This window comes from Marmota monax, unplaced genomic scaffold, assembly GCF_021218885.2.
Source record: "Marmota monax isolate L192 unplaced genomic scaffold, Marmota_monax_Labrador192_F-V1.1 WCK01_AAM20220418_F8-fsc00018, whole genome shotgun sequence".
Classification (NCBI taxonomy): domain Eukaryota; kingdom Metazoa; phylum Chordata; class Mammalia; order Rodentia; family Sciuridae; genus Marmota; species Marmota monax.
Window position 1 is genome coordinate 11,132,750 of NW_026692201.1, and position 21,356 is coordinate 11,154,105.

Consider the following 21,356-nt stretch of genomic DNA (forward strand, 5'->3'; position numbering starts at 1 on the left):
GTAAATTAGTAAGCATCGCACCTTGTAGAAAGAGAAATATTGATCTTCCTTGGGAATTTTCAAAGGAAGATAGCATAGATGATGCTCTCATAGATAACCATACAATATAATGTAGAACCTTGCTCTTAATTAATTCATCCCTTTAACTGAGAACCAAGGATTAAGTGCATGCTAAGAAAAGCCTTAATTTGAAGAAGGCAGGAAACATCATAAACAAGCAAAGTTTATTCAAGAAATGACACAAGTACTTCCAGAAAAAAACTCAGACCTTTGGTTTCTTCTTAATTCACTCTGTGTAAAATAAAAGTGTGCTAAGGAGTGTCCCTTAACTTTGAACATTTGGGAACAGAAAAGACCATCTGTCTAGCAGCCTCTCTCCCTCCCATTTGACTGATCTTGGGCCCACTTTCCTGCTTTTTGAATCCACCCTTTCCTCTGTCCCCCTTCCTTTCTGAGAAGCCTAGGTGTCTCTTAAACCCGTTTGTATTTCTTTCTACAATCACCATCCCCTTAACAGGTTCCATATGTGTGCTGGCCTTTGATTAAAATAGTTCTCCTTTGTTTCGCTGTTTACTCCAAGTTTCTTGCTTTTGAAAATATCCCTAATAGCTCGTCAGGTCTTCTCTGGGGTGAGCAGTATCTGCTTACATTTTGAAATGGTGTTAACTTGACTGAATGCAACATCTATGGACTTTGTTTATGTTTTAGAAAGAGTCTTCCCCTCTTCTGTATCCTCTCCTCTCTCTCTCTCCATTTTTTTGTTTGAAAGATTTATTAGACCTCATTCCTGTTGGGAGGTAAAACAGTTCTAAGACGAAAAGAGACTTTGGTATTTACCTTTCACTATCTTTTGGTATGCCGTCATATGATTCAGGGAAAACAAACAACTTTATATTAGATATCGATTTCAATGATTTCTTTTATTAAAATAATTATATTCTGCTTCCAATAAGCTTGTGGTATAATTATGTCATAATTAATATGATTATGCTTGATAGCTAGACTAATTCAATTCATATGTTTATATTAAATTAGTGATATTGTTTGGCCAAATCATTTAAATTTTCTTTATTCTTCAGATTTTCTGATTGATTCATTCCATGTTATTGGCTTCTATAATAGGATGTTGATATTATTGATAAAATACCAAATTTTTGTTTTTGTTATATTTTAGGAATCACCTTCATTATTTACTTGAGGTATTTGCCCAATAAATTTCACAAAAGGCTTGAACCTTGTGATTTTTGTTTAAGTTACTTTCTCTTTAACACATTTCAGTTTTCACTTTGTCACTTGGCTTTCCCCTAAGCAGTTATTCTTTAACTTGACTGTTGATCCCTAACAGTGAAACAAACCCAGTGCTTTATTAGAAACCTTTACAAAAAAAACTCCCATTATGCATTTCTTTCATTGGCACCCACATTATTTTCAAAGACGCTAAGTTGAACTGTCCTAGTTAAACACATCTTAAAGATGGAGAACTTTATCTAGCATCTATACTATTAGCTGTCTTTGAAGTTGTTTCTTTGACCAGTTCTTAACTGGATGACTCATCTGAAGTGTTTCGCTCAGCTCTGCCTTCAGGTGCCAGGGAACTTCTCTCCCCTGGCTGTGAACTCTTCTTGCTCCCTCCTTATAATTCTTCTTTGTCTTCCCTTTGCTTTTGGTATAAAGTTCTAATTATTAGCATGACAGACAGAACCCAGCAACTCTATTTGCCAGTTTCTCAGCTATAGCAGAAACCATCAGTTTCTGGAGTAAGTCATGACCTCTCTTGTGGGGCTTTACACATACTACCCTGGTGCTGAGCCTGTTCTTACCTCCTGTTCTGATTTCATTTCAGAACATACAGAAGCCCTGTGCAGCCAAGCGTCTCCTTCCTCCCAGAGGCCTTCCTACCTGGGCATGACCAGAGCTCCTCCTCTGGGCTCCATGGCCCTTTCATTCTATTCCCATTGTAGCACAGAGCTCCATGGGATTAACTCCCTGACACTGACCCTTCTGAAGCAGGGGTTAACTTCCATCTCTATTTTTTCCAGAAAATAGTAGACAATTTGCATAGAATAGATACTTCATAAATATTTCTGAGTGAACACATGATAATCAAAAGGCATTCATTGCTCACTGTATCTTTTGAATCTTGAAATAATCACATTAAGTCTTGCAGATGAATCTCTTTGTGACAATTCTTGTTTATCTAAATTATAAACTCTACTTACAGTTGCACAAGTAAGTAAAACCTAATAGATTCTCAAAAATGGCAAAAAGAAAAAAAATATGTGTTTCTCAATAACAGAAGTTTATAGGTGAACATAATATCTTGCAACAGGTATTAATCCCAAAGGAAACAAATGTTTCTATTGGAAATGATGACAGTTGTGTCCATGGCTGTCCCCTAATTTTATTCTTAAATATTAAGCATGCACACACACACACACACACACACACTTTCTACATCTTTGCATTTTTTACTTCAGTCATTTCTATTTTGTTAGTGCTCAGTGTCGACCCCTCTTAAGCCATTAGCTTCACTTTCTGAGAGGAAGTGTTCTGTCCTCCTCTAATCACTCTCCAGTCTTCTGTTGGGAGAGAACAGAGACTTCCTCCCTTCTGTATTTGTCTGAATTTAGTCAGGAATTTCTAGAACAATTCACGGACTCACAGATCCATAAATGTCTTGTTTTCTAGCAGTAGCCAACTCAAGGTGCACCATGGTAGTTACGATGAATGGCCACAAAAGACTGATGAATAGAAAAACTTATTGTACAATTTTTTTCTTTTGTACTTAAAAATTCTACATAAAAATATTTCTGAAGATAACCGAACTTTCTTTTTTCATTTTGATTGGCATAGTACACCCTGGCAAGCTGGTATTGCTGGAGTGTGATATGACTTGCCCTCTCTCCTAGGTGATTAGAGTTGAGGCACAGGAATTGTCAGATAGGTCTGGATCTGACTTTAAATCCAGAGACTTCTTTTCCTCTTTCATGAGACAACTCATCATTCTATTAAGCAAACCATTGTGAGACATCACAGCTTTGGAAAAAAAAAATAGAAACAATAAAGAATAGCCCATAAGCCAGAAAGAGACTCTTAACAAGGGGCAGAGCAAAGAAGTAAAAAGTCATAGGCCATAAACCATTATTCCTCTTCTGCAGGAATGTATCATTATTACCCTTCTATAAACACAAAAGTTCCTATCCTCCTTCCTCTCCCAGATGTCTTGGACACTGAAAAGAGATTCGGGAGTATTAACTCATTCCGGTGCTTTCTAAGCTTGTTTGCAGGTTTCTGCTTGTTTGAAAGGACTGCACATAGTTTGGCAGAAAATAATGTAAAACAAAAGACTCTTATTAAAAACTTCAGGTTTTTTTTTCGTCTTTTTAAAAAATATTTAAAATGACTTGTTGAGAGTAAATGTTTTCAATACAGAGAAAAGATAAATGTTTGAAGCGATGGATATACTAATTACTCTGATGTGACTATCACACGCTGCATACATGTATTGAAATGTTACACCATACTCTATGAACCCATATAATTATTGTGGATCATTTAAAAAATAAAAATATATTTTAAAAATTCTACCCCCAGCCCAAACCCTTAAGTTTTCCATTTTCTACCTGAAAATCTCAGGAGACTTTCCATAAAATATTTGCAGATGTGTCAGCTGTGGTGTGGTTTTAGCTCCAAGCCAAATGCCACTTCTTTGTGAACAAGTCACACTGCATTATCAATGTTAATTTAATTATGTTAAATGTCACAGGCTTCATTGTATTAACCTAACAGCCAAGAAAAACATATGCTCTTTCCTCATTCTTTAACATATTTCTAATGAGTGGAAGACTTCCCAGATTCCTTCCAACCCAAGACCACTGAGTTCATAATGAAAAATCTTACTTGTGCTACAGTTTAATTTGATTTGAAATCAAGAACTGGTTCTTCTGAATCTGCATGAGAATTACAGAGTCATAGGGTAGTTCTAGAACACAAAACCCCTCTCCACGGAGTTCAGATACCTAGTGATAGGTTGAACAGCTGGAAAAACAAGAATTGCCTACACTGGAAAATCATTTCACACTTGACAAGATTATTCTGAAAAAAAGAAAAAGAAAAAAAGAAGGAAACTTATCAACAGTGCAGTTCCCTCTCAGAGATGTTTTACCAACAGGGTTTTATGAAACTTTAGAATCACACGCAGATGTTTAAATTTAATTGCTACTTAGTTTAAGGAAATGCATAACCATGGGAAAAGCACCCCCCCCCACATGCCCCCAAGAAATAGTTGAATGAGTTTTGGCACTCTCCTCTCTCTTCACATTTGGATCCCTAGCATTTCATGACTGAAGACCTGTGCAAACAGCTGGGTGAAAGGACCCACTGGCATCATTCATTGCATGGATTAAATGCAAGTTGCTCTATGGGGCTCTGCCTGGGGCCCCCTGTTTCACAGTGGTCTCACAGTGGGAGTAACTCACATCCCTCTGAAAATGCTGTTGATAATTACTGCTTTGTAAGGCAGTGAGCTCACGCTATTACACAAGATTAGTGTTGTACTCAGGAGCAGCCAGTTTGTCTCTCCTGCACAGAGGATTTGCCAGCTTGGAAAATAATGGGCATATTGCCACTTTAACAACTATCAGGAGACCCTGAGTTAGTTTTTCTTCCTTTCAGCATATTCATGTTGGTAGGATCCAACTCCAGGATGCAGGCATAGGGTGGTGATATCAAAACAAATGTCCCTTTCTCCTTTAAAACAAAGCTGCTCTTTTATTTTCAGCTGTGGGTCAGAGAACTACCCCGTTCAACTAAAAGACAACAGAAAAACCATAATCTCACTTAAAACATAAATAAATAAGGACCCAGACCAGAGCGCAGGGATCAGAGGAAGACATCTACCTTGTAGGGAAGTCATTTGCCCTGAACAAGTTAAATAAAGCAAAGTTAAAAACACACCAGGGACTGCAAACAAATGCCCATTGTGCACCAGAGTCATCAAGAAAAAAAAAAAACAAAAAAAAACCGCGTCATTTTAAAGTTACCAAATGTTTTAATGTCTGTAATAAGTGGTCCTCATCACCTTTTTTTCAGATGACCATTTGAACTATGATCTGAAAGGCTAGGGATAACTCAGAGTAGTTATTCTAAGTTTGTTATTTAGTGAAAAGCTAATTTCTTAATGTGTGTTTCAAATGGAGACCTCTCCTCTTGGGAAAATATTTTCCACTTGGAATTAGCTTTTATTCTATAATGGTTATCTACTCACTCTTGGCATTAGTTGTATTTGGATTTAAGCTGTAGTTCTGAGAATATAGCAATACCACTATGGGTCCCAGGTTAAAAAAGAGAGAGAGAGAGAGAGAGAGAGAGAGAGAGAGAGAGAGAGAGAGATCACACATAGAAGTCAGCTTTTAGTACAGGTATCATGTTTTCAGAGCTAATCTAGATAAGTTTTCCCCTAAAATCTTATCTAGGAGACCTTTTGACTGTGTACATAGATATTTATGATCTGCCTTGTTCTAAGGTGGATGTTCTAGCCTTGACTTGGCTCCTGGTGAAACTTCAACATTGATGTAAACCATCAAATTATATTAAACATACAAATTATATTAAACATAAAAGAGAAAAGAATGAACTGACATAGATGAGTGCTTTAGTTAGAATTTCAGATTATAATTACAGTGGCCAGTAATGAATTAGAATGTAGTCATATTGGAAAACCCCATTTAGATGAGGTTTATCTTCCAGCAAATGCTTTCACTCATAAAAATGGGAGGACACACCACAGATAATCCTTTGATCTTTTTTGCCACATGGACTTAATAATGATGGTTGTTTGGGGATTTCTAAGTTCCATTTTGTTAGAGGATTTGGTGCCATAGTTTTGTAACGGTGGAGATATATCGCCCTCTAGTGGTATTAGTATATTTTGTGTTGCAAAACTTGACATTCCTGGAGCTCCACCCAGATCTGTGAAGGAATAGTATTTTCTGCAGACTAAGTTCCTGTCAATTTAAGTAGTTTGAAATTTCTAGTATTGAGTTCATGATATTGTAAACATAAAAGTGAAATGTGGAACAAGGGGAGTTTTTTTTTCAATTCCAGTGTGAAGTTAATATGTGTAGTCACATGTTTAGCACAATTCTAGCAAATAAGGCAAAGAGCAGGGCTTGTGTTTCCTGAACCTTCACTTTATTCAGGTAATAGAACCCTGCAGAAGGTTTTCCTTGGCTAGTTTCCTTGGCAGGTGAATCTAGAAGATGTTTGTGGTTTTCCATGAAATTCTTATTATAAATTGAATTAGCTGTGTTTAGAGGGTAGGCAAAGAGAAGTAAGTGGATTGTTCACAGAAAAAAAATTCCAAATTATAGTTTGAAGTTTAGTAAATTCTCCTAGAAATCATGACATGTATTGTGTCATAGAAGGGACTCCTGGGACAAGTGTCAATAACAGTTTTTATCAACAGCATATCTGTGATTGTTCATGTTTAGCAAAATCATAATTTTTCCAAAACATAGTCTTTAATTGTCCATTCAAGATAACCTAAATTATAGTAAATTTGAAACAGTAGAAGATGACTGCATTGAAGTTGAAAAAATATAGATATGGTAGGTCCTTGGTAGTTACAGATTCAAGACTTGAAGTTCCATTTATACATGAGGAAGCACAAATTTGAACTGTAATCAGTGGCTGGCTAGTATTTAGGATTTTTGAATCAGCTCTCAAGTTTACATAATGGGCAGCTCAGCTTTGGGGTCGGTTCCTATCTACTCTCCTGACCATTTTGGTTTTTCTCTACTATTTTTTGCCAGGAATTTATCTGCTACACAAGTCTGTGTGAATACGTGGCTTAGCCACGCCTTTCCCTAATGCCAAGAATACTGGCAGTGTATATATGAGATGTGTGCATGTGTGTGTTCATGCTCACATGTGTTCCTGAGAGGGAGATGTGAATCACAAACTTATGACTCACAAGGAGATGAAATTTAACTTTAGATGTCTACAACAATTCTGTTTTCTTTTTATTTATATTGTGCCATTTAGGAATGAGCAGAGAAATGACACCAAGAGATTCTAAACAGAGTATATGATTCTTTAGGAAAAGCAGTGATTATTGATTTTCTTTGCAGTTATTTAGCTAAGTTAAATTAACTCAATGAAAAAATGTGAAATGGGTTGAGTATTTTGAAGAAGCATTCATTATTGCTTAAGTTTTGATAAAAACAGTTGCTTTTAGAACTTCTTAGTCTTAAGATATTGATAAAAAGGGATTTAAAAGCAAGATTCTCTAATGTTCTAGAAATTCTTGGACCTTGTGCCCTCAAGGTTTTCCTTTAAAAAAAAATTCTTTAAAACTCTTGGTGTGTAAAAAAACAAACATTGTTTTGGAGTATGCAAAATTGAGCCATTCTATGCTGCAAGAACCTTTCTTGCACCAGCCCTTCATCTTTTCTACCCAACAATTCACATATTTCTTCACAGTTAGATACTTCTGTATCTATCACCTAAAGACTAGCTGAGGTGTGCTGTTTCAGCCGTAATTAATACTAGATGACCTTGTTTTCTTTCAAGCAATTATCAAAACTGAACCTGAGGAAACTCCTTTTTTAAAAAGAAAGTAGGTGGGGAGCTCCTGGTTTAATTCTAAATCTTGTGTATATTCTGAACACATGCTATACCAACTGTAGCAGAAAGTCAGTTCCCTATCACTGCATACGGAAAAGGTGAATTAGTTATATCCCATCTTATCAGTTTGTTTTGCTCATAATGTAATGCTAGTTATCTGCTGAAATTTTACAGCCATTGATCATGTCCATGTAGTGTGTCTTTAAGAGAGAGAAAATCACCTGGTATCTCGGAATGACCTTTAGGACCTCGTCCACACTATATAACCAACCAGAGACTCACCTTGTACTGCTGTGACCCTGTCTAAATTTAGAAGATTATTGATAGCTTTCAAAAGCAGAGACTTCTCCACAGGCAACACTACCCCTCACCTCCTGCCCCCAGTATGATGACTGAATCAAATGGGAAAATTGAGGAGACTGGAAAGGAGAGTAGCTCTCCTCCTACTGTAGTGAGAAAACCAGTGCATTCACAAAGGTGTGAAGTCACTCCCAGGTGAGGGATGTTGCCTGGGAAGTTGTGCCTGCTGCCAAAGACCTTCCTTCAGGACGAATCTTCCCCTTTATGTTAATGTGAGAGAGGAGTAAATTTTTTTACAAGGAAGGTTATTTGGAGTGAAATAATCAGCATTTATATTTTGGTAGAGTGATGAAGAACTTCAGTCTTGCTGTGAGGTTTTTTTTTTCCTTTCAATGTTAGAATTGGTTTTCAATGCACACTCTGGTTGGTGGAGACAGTTTTCTTGTGAGAGAACCAAGAACCATACTTACTAACTGTTGGATTGTGCCCAGGGTTTTTTGAATCATTTTATTATTTTGGCAGCTGATTTACTTGAATCCAATTTGGGGGAGAAAGAGAAAACAATAACTGAAAAGTGACTGAATCCAATTTAATTGAAATGGTTTTCTTTTTTTTTTTTGGTATATTTCTTTTTTACAGTCATGGAGAGCTCGTTATTTAATTAGAACTTAAAAAATAAAGCAATTTAATAATAATATTATTTCATAATAGATATGAAATAATTATCTTATAATAAAATGCAAGAAAAGTTTACATGTGAGCTGGCTTTCCTCCATGTTGACCCTTTGAATTTTATGTCATGATTTTCTCTGCCAGCAGAAGAGAATGAAAGTACAATGCAATTTTAGGGTTCTTTTCCTGGCAATCTAATTCTTGTGGTCTAATTCTTATCCATGGGGAGGTAACAAGAGGTAAGGGTTTTGAGTGGGAAACATGAGTACCTGAGGCACTGAGAGGCTGAGGCATGACTGGCATTTGTTTATATCAAAGGTGTTAAAATGAATTTCCTCAACCCATGCTGACTTTTTAGAATAATTCCTATTGCGCCCAACCAGTCCAGAAGTGGGTCAGTTAAGAAAAGATTGCCCAAGTTGTTTGCTCATAATTCTATATGAGGAGAGAGAAAAAAAATCCAGGTGGGAGGTGGTAAGTTTCTCTCTGCCAAAAATCTATATCCATATGTAAGAAAGAGGCACTGTATATGAAAAGAGGACCTGTTATATTCCACTCAGAATTGATTTCCTGAGGAGGGATTTCTTCCTAATATTGAACTGAAAGAAAGGAAATATGTTTTGGAACCTGAAGTCATATTTATTTATTTATTTTTTATAATCTTTCTCCCTGTAAGTAACGTTAAATAAGGCTATAAAAGAATTAAGGAGGAAACAAAGAAAGTTGTTCAGAAAACTAGCGTTTCCTTTGCTAAGTCAGTTTGGCAATAATATGGAGCAAAATCAAAGCATCCTAGCCAAAATAAATGTGCACAATGGAGCGCTCAGATATGAGGTAATACTGTGACATGCCTGTGGGTGTCAGACATTCTTATAAAAACCATACAGCTAAAATTTGGTCCTGCACCATTAAGCCACAGCTCTGCCAAGCAACAACAGGAACACACGTTTTAAATCATTACTACAAGCCAAATGTAATTCTCACCAAAGACAATTAAATTTTTTACCAGAGGTCTGGGCAACTTAAACCCCAAGAATCACTTAAGTAGCATAGAATTTGAATTTCACTTCCCTGTGGAAAATGAGACTGATATTGTTCAGATCAGGAGGGAATGCCAGTTGAAAATACATGGCACTCGAGTAATTTTTCTGACTTAAAATGTTATTTGTTGAGGAGGGATGCAAAAATTTAGCTAGAAAATCTGAGTGTTTTCTGAAAAATGCATAGAACATTTTATAATGACCACTTTTTACTGATATAAAATAATTTATGCTCACTCTGAAAGAACTTAGAAAATTTGTAAAAATTCATTGAATAAAATATTTTCTTACAGTCTCATTAGGATACAGCTTTCTAAGATTTTAATGTATTTCCCTTTAGTCTTACACACATACACACACACGGAGAGAAAGAGCGGGGGGGTGGGTGGGAGAGGTCTGAGAGTATGTAAAATCTGTATCATTACATATCTTAATTTAATACTACTTTTACTCTTTCTTATTTCCTTAAATTTTCTTTAAATACAAAATATTTAATGGCTATATAGTATTCTTTTTATCTGGCTATAGCATAATTTGTTGTTCTTCATGCCTCTGATTATTTTTTAGATAAAATCTTAGAAGTAGAATTACAAGGTCCAAGGACAGGAAGATTTTAAGTCTGTTGATACATGTCACCAACTATTTTGCAGAAAGGCTTAACCTATGCTGCTTTTTCTCACCTGTAATTTGCTAGCAGCAAGCAATATCTTTGATTAGAGTAGGTGTAAGTAATGTCCTTTATGGTTTGTTATTTCTAAATATCAAGCTGCTTATTAAATATCATCAATTAGTGCCTGATGTAGTTCCTGTGGCACTGAGGATACAGTAGTAAACAAAAGAAACCAAATCCTTTCCACAGTGATCATACATTTTACTAGAGGAAATTCAATAAATAGTAAAGGTTAGGAAGAAGAAAAGGGAGATGGGCAATGTGGGTGGGTTCAAAGAATGTTTTACACATAATATTGGGTGGTTGGAAAATTCCACCTTTGAAAATAGGAGGTTGGAAGTTTTCCACCTTTGAAGACATTTACTGGTTTCGTTTAAGAGGTCAAATTAGAAAGTAAGTTAGAAACTATTGGGCTGTGAAATTCAAATTAAATATTTGGAAAACTCTGGAATTTTTGATCATGGAAAGTATTAAATATATGTTTTAATTCATTTAATGAATTCTTACTCTTTTGGTTTTTTAAAAAAATCTATCCTGCTTTAATTCATCTGTTAAAAACAACAAGCAACAAGCAGAACATGACATTTATACCTCTGTTTATTTGCTTATCTATGAAAGTGAAGTTTCAAATTAAAAAAAAAAAAAGAGGCTTGGTATGTAGAGTGTGAGGGATGACAAGGGAAAGGAAGTAAGCAAAGAAAAATATAGAAATAATTAGAAACCCAGTTCAGAGCCAAGGTCAGTTCCTGGTTGCAGGGAAACCTGCCAGTCAGAGTGCTTTGCTGAGAGCATCCTTCCCAGGGCCATCTGGGGGAGAACTCCATGGTACCATTCATATTACTAGACTAGGATTTAAATTAATCTCTTTCAGGATTAGGTTTTCCCCAGAGAAATAAAAACGCCCTCCATCTGTGTTTTGGCAAAAAAGCAACTTCATTAAGCTTCCCTTCATTCTCTGCAATTTTATTACTCTTCAAAGACTCTCTCTCTCTCTCTCTCTCTCTCTCTCTCTCTCTTTTTCTTCTCATGGCTGGAATCTCCAGTCTCCTATCTTAATTTTGGCTTGATTAAGGAGGTCTTTAAAGCTAAGCAAAGTGATCGAAAGAGATGTAGAGGTTTTCAAATTTTTGTCTTTTCACAAATTATTTTATGGAAAATCTAGGTGTTTATCATATGCAAAAGTTTTAAAACCACTTCTTTTCTGAGAAGAAAAATTATAGTCTTTTTGTAGTATAGTAATTACATTTGAGTTTATAGCTAGATAAAAAAATGCTTTGGGGGGAGGATTCTAATGTCCTAAGTACTAAAGATAATAAGGAAATATTTGGTAGGGAAAACACAGAAAATAGCCAAATAAAGTACTTTGGAAAATAAAAAGTAAAATGGGTCTGACGTTTTATGCATTTTAAAGGACATAAAAATAACCATGATGCTGTTAGGTACCAGTAGGAGTTCAATGATAATAATACAATACAATTTCTTAAATTGACAGCAGATTATGTACTTAGAAATCTAGGATATCTTGACCAAAATTCCTCAAAGATATCTCATTGCCAAAAAATAAATATTTGTTAAACAAACACCATGAGACACATATATTCTCTATTCTGAGTTTGAAAGTCTTCATCATGGAAATTATTTCAGCTATGTGGTTCCACAAAAATTGTTGAGTCCATCAGTTTAGATTGATTATCACTTTGACCATCAAATAGTTATCCTTCTTTTTTCAATTTTTTTTACAGCAATATGAAAATTGGAGACCCAACCAGCCAGATAGCTTCTTTTCTGCTGGAGAAGACTGTGTTGTGATCATTTGGCATGAGAATGGTCAATGGAATGATGTTCCCTGCAATTATCATCTCACTTATACCTGCAAGAAAGGAACAGGTAACAATTACCCTGTTAATATTCTATAATCTGCATTTCAGTGATCAATGGAAATCAGGAAGAATACAAACTGGATATGTGTTGTCACTTCTTATTGCTCTAGAAGAGTTAGTGAACTCTTTCAAAAAAGTCAAAGTTTGTTTTCAGTACTGTCCTCACCTCAGATTTCACTTGCTTAACATACCAGTGTGGATTTATATAGAAAAAATTCCAGGTAGTATCTTTAAGAAGAACACCTGCTAGCCCAAGGACTTAAGATCTCGTTATTTTGACGAAGAGAAAATATTTTTTTAAAGTGGTCAAGAGTTAAAAACTTGAAAATATTATAAAATATTCTGGATTTTTGGCACTCATAAAATAAGAAGATGTGGTATTAATATCCCATGTTCAAGTTTGTCAGTAGAGGGAGGTAGAGGGTGCTGAGAGCCACCACCCTCCCTTGGTAAGAGCTTGGTCTCCAGCTCATTGCAGTCTTCATTCAGTCTTTTCCTTATTTTTCTAATTGCTTGATCTCTGTAGGCATTATAGTTTTTAAATCATTCCCTTAGAATATTTATCTTATGCTTATAAACCATGAAACAAAAAAAATTCCATCCTTGCCTCTTTAATTAAATGCTTTGAAGATGAGACAAAATAAAGATATTTATAATGAAAGATCCATACTGAGAATTGCTTGGTTAACATTAAACAGAAAAAAAAAAAATTATCAAGAAAGCTAATTTGTAAACATGTGTTTATTACTGGCTGATATGTTTGAATTTCTAAAGCATGCTATATAGTCCTCTTCTCTAAACAAATTGAAATTTCATAAAAAATTTAAATACCATTTTTTTTGGTGATAGTATTAAAATATGACTCTCTGGTCCAGAGGCTAACCTCTGGTAAGAGTAGATGGTTCAAATGCAAAATATGAAACCCATTTGATTCATCTTCAAATGTAAAAACAATAAAACTGAAAATACACATTGTATAAATATTTTAGGCAAGACTTAAAAACACTAATACTAGACTCTAGTAGAAGAGAAGGAAGACACTTGGCTTTAACAGTGGCTGTTCTGCTGCTCAGTCTCAATACCCTGGCTCCTTAAGAAGCTTTTCTGACCTGCCTCCTACTCCAGCACTTCTGTGGTGGAACTTGTACAAACAGCAAATCAAGGATCTGCTGTTTTATTTTTTCCTGTGTAAGAAGTTTCTACTAAACAATTTGTCTCTATCCATATGTCATGTTTGCCTTCTTAGGTCTTCCAGTAGTCCCTGGAGTCATGCTTTCTATTTATGGCCTAAACATCCTTGTATTTCCTATAGCAGGGCTTCTCAACAGCAGTTCATCTGAATTTGAGCCAGATCGTTCTTAATGGTGGGAGGCTGTGCGGTACGTTGGAAAATGGTTAACATAATTCCTGCCTTCCATATTCTGAATGCCAGAGGCACCCTCTACACTTCACATCTCCTCTGTATAGTGGCAGCCAAAAATGTCTCATTGACAAGTGTTTCTGGGAAGGGGAAGAGTGTTGAGGGAGATGGCAAAAATGGCCGGAGAACTCCTGCCCTCCAGCCAAAAAAGGCACACACACAAAATGATGTTTTTACTCTTTACATTTTCCAATGGGAATGATAAAGTGATGGCTCTACTTTATTGAAGGAAGAAACACTTATTATTTTATCTCCCCACTGTCTGATTTTTATTTACATATAATTGTGATTTTTTCTAATCAATGCCCAGAGGAGTTTTATAAATGTTTATAGACTTCTGTAAAACAGTCTTTTCTCCTTTCAGGTACTTTAAATGCCTTTAAGTCTAAGTCTACCTAAGTAATTATAATTTTAATTAATTATTAAATATGTGTAAAGAGGGTTATAATATGTAAGAAAGACTTTTTTTTTTTTCAAAGAAGAATGCTTCATGCACACCATGCAAACACCTTTGGTGTCCTTCTAATTCCATTCATTTACTCTCCAATCCCCCCCTCCAGAGACAGTGAATCAATTCCCTGGTATATGCTTGTATCCCTAAATGACAAATTGTTTAGTTTTGTCAATGTTTGAACTTTATATAAGCAAAATCATACTGTATATTTTCTCTACTTTGCCTTTCTCATTGTGCAGCATTGTGTTTGTGAAGCTTATCTATGTTGATGCATGTAACTGATATTTCCTTTGTTTGTGCTGCTGTGGACCATTTCATTATGTCCTTGTATTTTATTCGTTAGTTCTCCTGTCAGTGGACATTTGGGTTATAGTCGGTGTTTATGGTAACATCATAGCAATGTTTCTATGAACATCTGTAAACTTGTTCTTGGTAGGCTTTTGTGAAGTTTCCATCAGGTATATTTCCAGAAGTGAAGTTGCTGACTCATAGGATACATGTTGTCATCAAATTTACTAGAAAATGCCAAATTATTTACCAAAGGAGTTGTGCCAATTCACACTCCCAGCAGCTCTGTGTAAGAGGTCCTGTCACTCCATATCTTCGCCAACATTTGGTATTATTGGACTTGGAAATTTTTGCCAATATGGTGGGTATAAAATAATACCTCTGTGATTTAATTTAACACTTCTTCAAAACTTCTCCCTGGATATCTTTTCAAATACTTGTAGGTTATATATCACTCTTATTTGGTAAAGTTTCTGTTTGTGTCTTTTGCTTATTTTTGATATTTTTGCTGATCTTCTATATATTGATTTGTTGTTATTTTTATAGTCTTATTACTAATACCTGACAATTATATATGCTACAAACTTCTCCCAGTTTGTAAATTGTCTTTGACCTTATTTTATGGCTTCTTTTCTTTTTTTGGAAGTAGGGATTGAACCCAGGGATGCTCTACCACTGAATTACATCCCCAGCCTTGTTATTTTTTATTTTGAGAAAGGGTCTCGTTAAGTTGCTTAGGAACTTGCTAAATTGCTGAGGTTGGCCTTGAACTTGTGATCCTCCCTCAGCCTCCAGAATTGCTGGGATTATGGGTATATGCCACTGTAACTGTCCCTTAGGGCATTTTTTGATGGACAGAATTCTTAATTGTCAAATATTCCTTTATGGTTTAAAGCTTTTTATGTCTAAAAGAATCTATACCTACCCTATAGTCATAAAGCTATTCTAATATTATTTTTGAAATATTTTATAGTTTTGTATTTTATATTTATATACTTAAACCACCTGGAATTGATTTTTTCATATATTCTCTGAGGTAAGGGACTAAATATATTTTTCCATATGAATACCAACTGTCCAAGTTTTAAAACTACCCTTTCCCCTTCTCTACACTGTTGTTTCTATAAAATATCAAGACATCTGTGTGTGGATCTATTTCTAGTCTATATTCCTGTCCTTGCCAATATCATACTTGCCGAATTATTTTAGCTTTTATATTAGTGTTCACATAGTAATAGTTTTAGAAGAAATCATTCAATTCTCTTCTTCCAATAATAAAAACAACTTCTAATTCACCAGTATAGCACAGAATCAATAATGAATGATCTAATTGATCATTTTAATCTTGGACCACTTGGATCTCATTCTCTCTGATGCTTGCTATATGAGCTTATATGAGCTTTTCACATTACAACAGAAGCAGTACACAGGTATCCAGATTGGAATCAAGCAAAACTAAATTAGAGAAACTAAACATTTACTTCAAACCTAAATTTGTCATTGCAAATTTAGACAGCCTTCTGAATATGCAAATAAGTCTAAAAATTATAAACTTTTAATATAAGGTAATAAGGTTCTTGGTAGCCATACTCTCACTGAAGATTTGCATTATTCCTGAGACAAGTGAAATATTCTTATGGATCTGTGGTGTCAGAATTCCTCAACTATGGATAAGAAATGCCAGTTAAGTTGTTACATTTCTATTAAAGAAATAATGCAGCTAAACAATGAATTTGTAGCAATTTTAAAAGTATCATTTAAATAAATATGCTAATATGGAATAGATATATAGGTTAATACAAATTTGATTAGATCATTTTTCCATTTCTTGAATTTTGAAATAGGAATTTTTATTTCTACTTTTAAAATTATTTCTATTTATGGCAAAGTTTTTTTGATGATTAGAATTTTTCATTTTAATTTAAAATGATAAATAAGTATTTCTAGCTTTGCCCTTATTGACTCTTCTTGAGAGTTTAAAATTATATTTGTAATTATAAAACTGAGGCATGATTACTACTCTTAATTTCAACCTGTTTCAAAACAGAATAGAAAAGATCAAACAAACATACAGTGGAGTGTATTCCCCATTTTAAAACTATAATGTTATTATACATTGTACATTTTCTCAGGAAGTGATAATAAGTAGCTAATTGTTATGAAGCCACTCTTGTCCCAAGCAAGGGTGGCTAATAAATAAAAATTGTGGGAGGGTGATGAGGTCAGGTACTTTATAATTTGGAATTTTTCAGAAAAGTGGCCATGCCAAATGAATGTATGATTACTTAGTTTTATGGTTCTTTAATAAAATGTGATTCAAGTTAACTTAATCTGAGATTCAAACTAGGCCCAGAGACTCAAATTAATTTTTGTCTTGAACAATTTTTAATTTTGACTCTAGGTGATTGCCTTTTATGAAGGTGTCTGGTTTGGTGCTATAAAAGAAAGAGGAAAAGAAAGAGAGAGTGAGTGTGAGATCCACACTCATTGAAATACTTAGATTATTTGGAAATAACCAAATTTACTTTTCCTTAGTTGCTTGCGGCCAGCCCCCTGTTGTAGAAAATGCCAAGACTTTTGGAAAGATGAAACCTCGTTATGAAATCAACTCCTTGATTAGATATCACTGCAAAGATGGTTTCATTCAACGCCACCTTCCAACCATCCGATGCCTAGGAAATGGAAAATGGGCTATGCCTAAAATTACCTGCATGAACCGTAAGTGGTCCTTTAGAAAGAATGGACAACCGTGCTATAACCACTTCTAGACCCTCATTTTTCGGCATGGTATGGATAGTTTAGGGTATGGAGCAAGTAATATTGTTGTGTTTTCTTTCTTTCTTTCTTTTCTTCCATGTAGCATCTGCATACCAAAGGACTTATTCTAAGAAATATTTTAAAAATTCCTCATCAGCAAAGGACAATTCAGTAAATACATCAAAACATGATCATCGTTGGAGCCGGAGGTGGCAGGAGTCCAGGCGCTGATCCCTAAAATGGCGAATATGTGTTTTCATCATTTCAGCCAAAGTCCTAACTTCCTGTGCCTTTCCTATCACCTCGAGAAGTATTATCAGTTGGTTTGGATTTTTGGGCCACATTCCAGTCATTTGGGGTTGCTGTGCTCCCAAAACATTTTAAGTGAAAGTATTGGCATTTAAAAAGAAAGCAAACACAATGAAAGTAAATGAGGGCAGAAAGTGAGCGTTTCCAGCCTATCCGATTTCTTTAGTTTTCTATTTGTCTCGGTGCAGACCATTTCATCACGTCCACCAGCCTACTGTACTATTTAAAACACTCAATTTTAGCACCAGTGGCCATGTAAATAAGATGATTTAATGTTGATTTTAATCCTGTATATAAAATAAAACAAAAAATCACACTGAGTTCTGGCATATTTAATGATGATTATGGAGACTTTACAGGTCTTTAATCATTGGTTTGGCTGCTTATATGTAGTTTGTTTAGGCTGGAAATGGTTTCACTTGCTCTCTGACTGACAGCAAGACTGAGGATAGCTTTTCCTGGGCAACTAGCAAACAAAACCTTGGACCGCACTGCATCCATCTCAGTCAGAGGTGTGGTTTGCCTCCGAGCGATGCTAAAACCTGGCTAACGGGATCCTGATGGAACTAAGGACTCCACTGTGGACCTCTTCTTTGCTGCATTCCTTTTTCTTCACTCACAAGAAAGGCCTGAACAGAGGACTTTTCTATGACCAGGAGCATTTTTTTTTTAGGGGTCAAAGTGCTAATTATTAACTCAACCAGGTCTACTTTTTAATGGCTTTCATAACACTAACTCTAGTAAGGTTACAGATTCAAGGCATTTCACATGGATAGAGACTGAGGGCTCTGGAGGGTGGGGGATTGTTAAAACCACACACATGCAGAAAAAAAGAAATTTTGTATATATAACCATTTTAATCTTTTATAAAGTTTTGAATGTTCATGTATGAATGCTGCAGCTGTGAAGCATACATAAATAAATGAAGTAAGCCATACTGATTTAATTTATTCGATGTTATTTTCCCCAAGACCTGAAAATTGGTGTAGTATGCTAGTTACTTTTCAGTGTTAGCCTTTATACTTTGCTCACACAGTTTGGAACATATAATAGAGGTACTTTGTCCCTGATTAAATTATGTGATGGATAGAATGCATCAAGTGTTTACTATGAAAAGAGTGGAAAAGTGTATGGCTTTCAGCAAGTGGTGTTTGCCCATGTCCTGAGTGTATTTGTAGAGATAGTGTGGGCATTTCTTCCCATCAGGTGGAGTGTATATGTGGAAATTTCTCCTATCTCTTCCCACTCCATTTTCTCCTTCCTATTTGAATAAAGTGACTGCTGAAGATGACTTTGAATCCTTATCCACTTAATTTAATGTGTGAAGAAAAACTGTAATGGGAAGAAGGTGTTTACAACTCTTTTCCTAATTTCAGTTACAGCAACATTAAGAAGGGTAGACAACAAATAAAATGCAAATAGGAATGACACCTGTCTGAGGAGATAGACATGTGTAACCTGATTTAAATATTACACAATGTATACAGGAATTGAATGATCACATGGTATCCCATAAGTATGTAACCCTTTAATGTTTTTATGTATCAGTATAAAAAATTTAATTTAAATTTTTTAAAAAGGGAAAGAAAACTTAGAAAAAGAGCAGATGGGAGTTAACCCAACATTGATTGTTTTTCATCAAAACTCTTTGGCTTAGAAAGAATGACTATAGCTCACAATCATACAAGGTGTCTTTAAGCAAGTTCCCTTGGTTCCTGCATTAAATGTAACCCACCCTTAGATGTTCTAGAGCACAGAAAAACATGGTGTTGACCTATTAGGTTTTTGTTTTTTCTTTTTTCATTACAATGCACATAATACTTTCTTGTATTTATATTATAACGTGTATAGTGTAAAATGTGAATGACTTTTTTGTGAATGAAAATCTAAAATCTTTGTAACTTTTTATATCTGCTTTTGTTTCACCAAAGAAACCTAAAATCCTTCTTTTACTATACTGTGACTTGTCTGGTTATTTATAACTTTAAATCCCGATGTGCACCAACATTTTTATATTATGGTTCCATCATAGAGAAGCAGCTTCTGACTTGGATGAAATGATTTATGTCTATAAAATGATGACTATATGTGTACTTGCAAAAATTCAGTAATTCTGGTAGTGTTTTTGCATACATACTATGCTTTAATCTCAAACACGAAAGAAATATGCAATAGGAAAAGTAAAGCTCACATTAGAGACTGCTTCCTATGAACCAGGCCAGGTGTTTTGCATACATTATCTCACAAAAGGTAGATAAAAGGAATGCTGTTACTGTTTGATGAGGGATCTAGCAGAGTGATATCAAATTATGTGTCTAAAAGTACATAGTTAGTGTGTAGTGGAAGCAGATATTCTCTACAGACTGCATGCCATTCCCAAGAAAAACATAAAACATTATGTTCCTTATTTTTATATATTTAGGAGCTCAATTTACTGGATAAATGATCATGTCTAAATCATTATCAGATGTCAAAGACATCAAGTTCTAATCTTTTCAGTTATCCATCTAGTCCTTCATTTTTTATTTGTTCACTATTTCCTAAGTCTTTAGTGTGTGCCAGGCACTGTGCTATGCCCAGAGGATTCATCAGTGAATGAGCTAGACATGTCTCTACCCACATAAAGTTTTTTTATACTGCATGACATTCTATGGGACTTGCTGTATAAAAAGATGACAGCCCATTTTAGTGTGTTAGTAAGTAGACCATTGCTGATCAGAAGTGAATTTTCAATATATTGTAGGGAGCAGGAATTAGATTAGCCATGAGCCAATTGCCTAGAAATCATTTATCATCTACAACAAAGTTATCAAGTTTGGAAGTGGATTGAAAAAATGCAAATAGGTTGTAAAAATGGTTCAGAGTTGATTTTGTGCATTATCTATGAGGGACTATTCCCCAAGACAAGAATCTGAGACAAAATATGTCCTAGGTAACAAATGTTATCAAGTAATTGAAGATTCAAGGATATCCATTTTTATGTGCTTCTTTTTATTCTGCCTAATTTTAGAGGTGCAGAGAAACAGTTTTTGAAGAGCAATGCCCACAATGATGTGTTAGCTCTCATATTGGTGCATCTTTTTGTTTTCTGCGCTGCAACTCATATTTGCTAAACAAATCAGAATAATTTACCCGAATGATATTTTCTAAAACAAGTCTAAACAGAAAGTTTATAAAGGTCTTTGAATGAGTCATTCAAGACTGTATAATCTTTTCCTACCATTACTCATTTCATCCAGTTTGGATCCCAGCTGGACAAGAAAGAGCAAATGCCAAAATAGAACAAGAAAGGTTTTTGTTAAGGTGTTTACAGAATAAGCAAAGTCTGAGTTTTAATTGAAATTTAATTCAGAATTTAGTCTGAGTCCATCAAATGATCCCTGCCAAACCTTATAAAAGTTCACCTCCTTAGGCAGTTACTTTTAAATTATTTTTGATAGTGTTTATATCAAAATAAAAATTTAAAACTATGTATGTACCCCCTCAAATTTTAAATTATCAACAAAATTTGATTTTATCAAGAAGTTAAACGATTGTAAAAAAATATGATGTCATTTTTGGCATGTTTCAAATGTTACCATTCTAAAATATACACATACATCATTCTTTTAAAGGTATTCAATGGAATTTAGATATCACAGTAATTTCTTTCTTTTTCTGTTTTTGGTAGGGAGGGGTACTGGAGATTGAACTCAGGGCACTAGACCACTGAGCCACATCCCCAGCCCTATTTTGTATTTTATTTAGAGACAGGGTCTCACTGAGTTGCTTAGTGCCTTCCTGTTGCTGAGGCTGGCTTTGAACTCATGATCCTCCTGCCAGGTTCCTGAGCTGCAGGGATTACAGGCATGTACCAACATGCTGGGTGAGATATCACAATAATTTAATATATACATACCACTATTCTTTTAAGAAAAACTTGAAGATTTTTAGGTAGTCA

General features: G+C 34.9%; 1 protein-coding gene across 4 annotated transcripts in view; it reads left to right on the forward strand.

Annotated features, from left to right (window-relative positions):
* Positions 1 to 19,368, forward strand: part of Vcan (versican) — a 102,415-nt gene extending 83,047 nt beyond the window's left edge. For all 4 annotated transcript variants that reach the window (XM_058574466.1, XM_046428184.2, XM_046428178.2 and 1 more), the window contains 3 exons: positions 12,051 to 12,195; positions 16,886 to 17,068; positions 17,211 to 19,368. In XM_058574466.1, coding sequence (XP_058430449.1) covers positions 12,051 to 12,195; positions 16,886 to 17,068; positions 17,211 to 17,338 — 456 coding nt within the window. In that variant the 3' untranslated portion in view covers positions 17,339 to 19,368. The remainder of the gene's footprint in view (positions 1 to 12,050; positions 12,196 to 16,885; positions 17,069 to 17,210) is intronic.
* Positions 19,369 to 21,356: the final 1,988 nt, after the last annotated feature.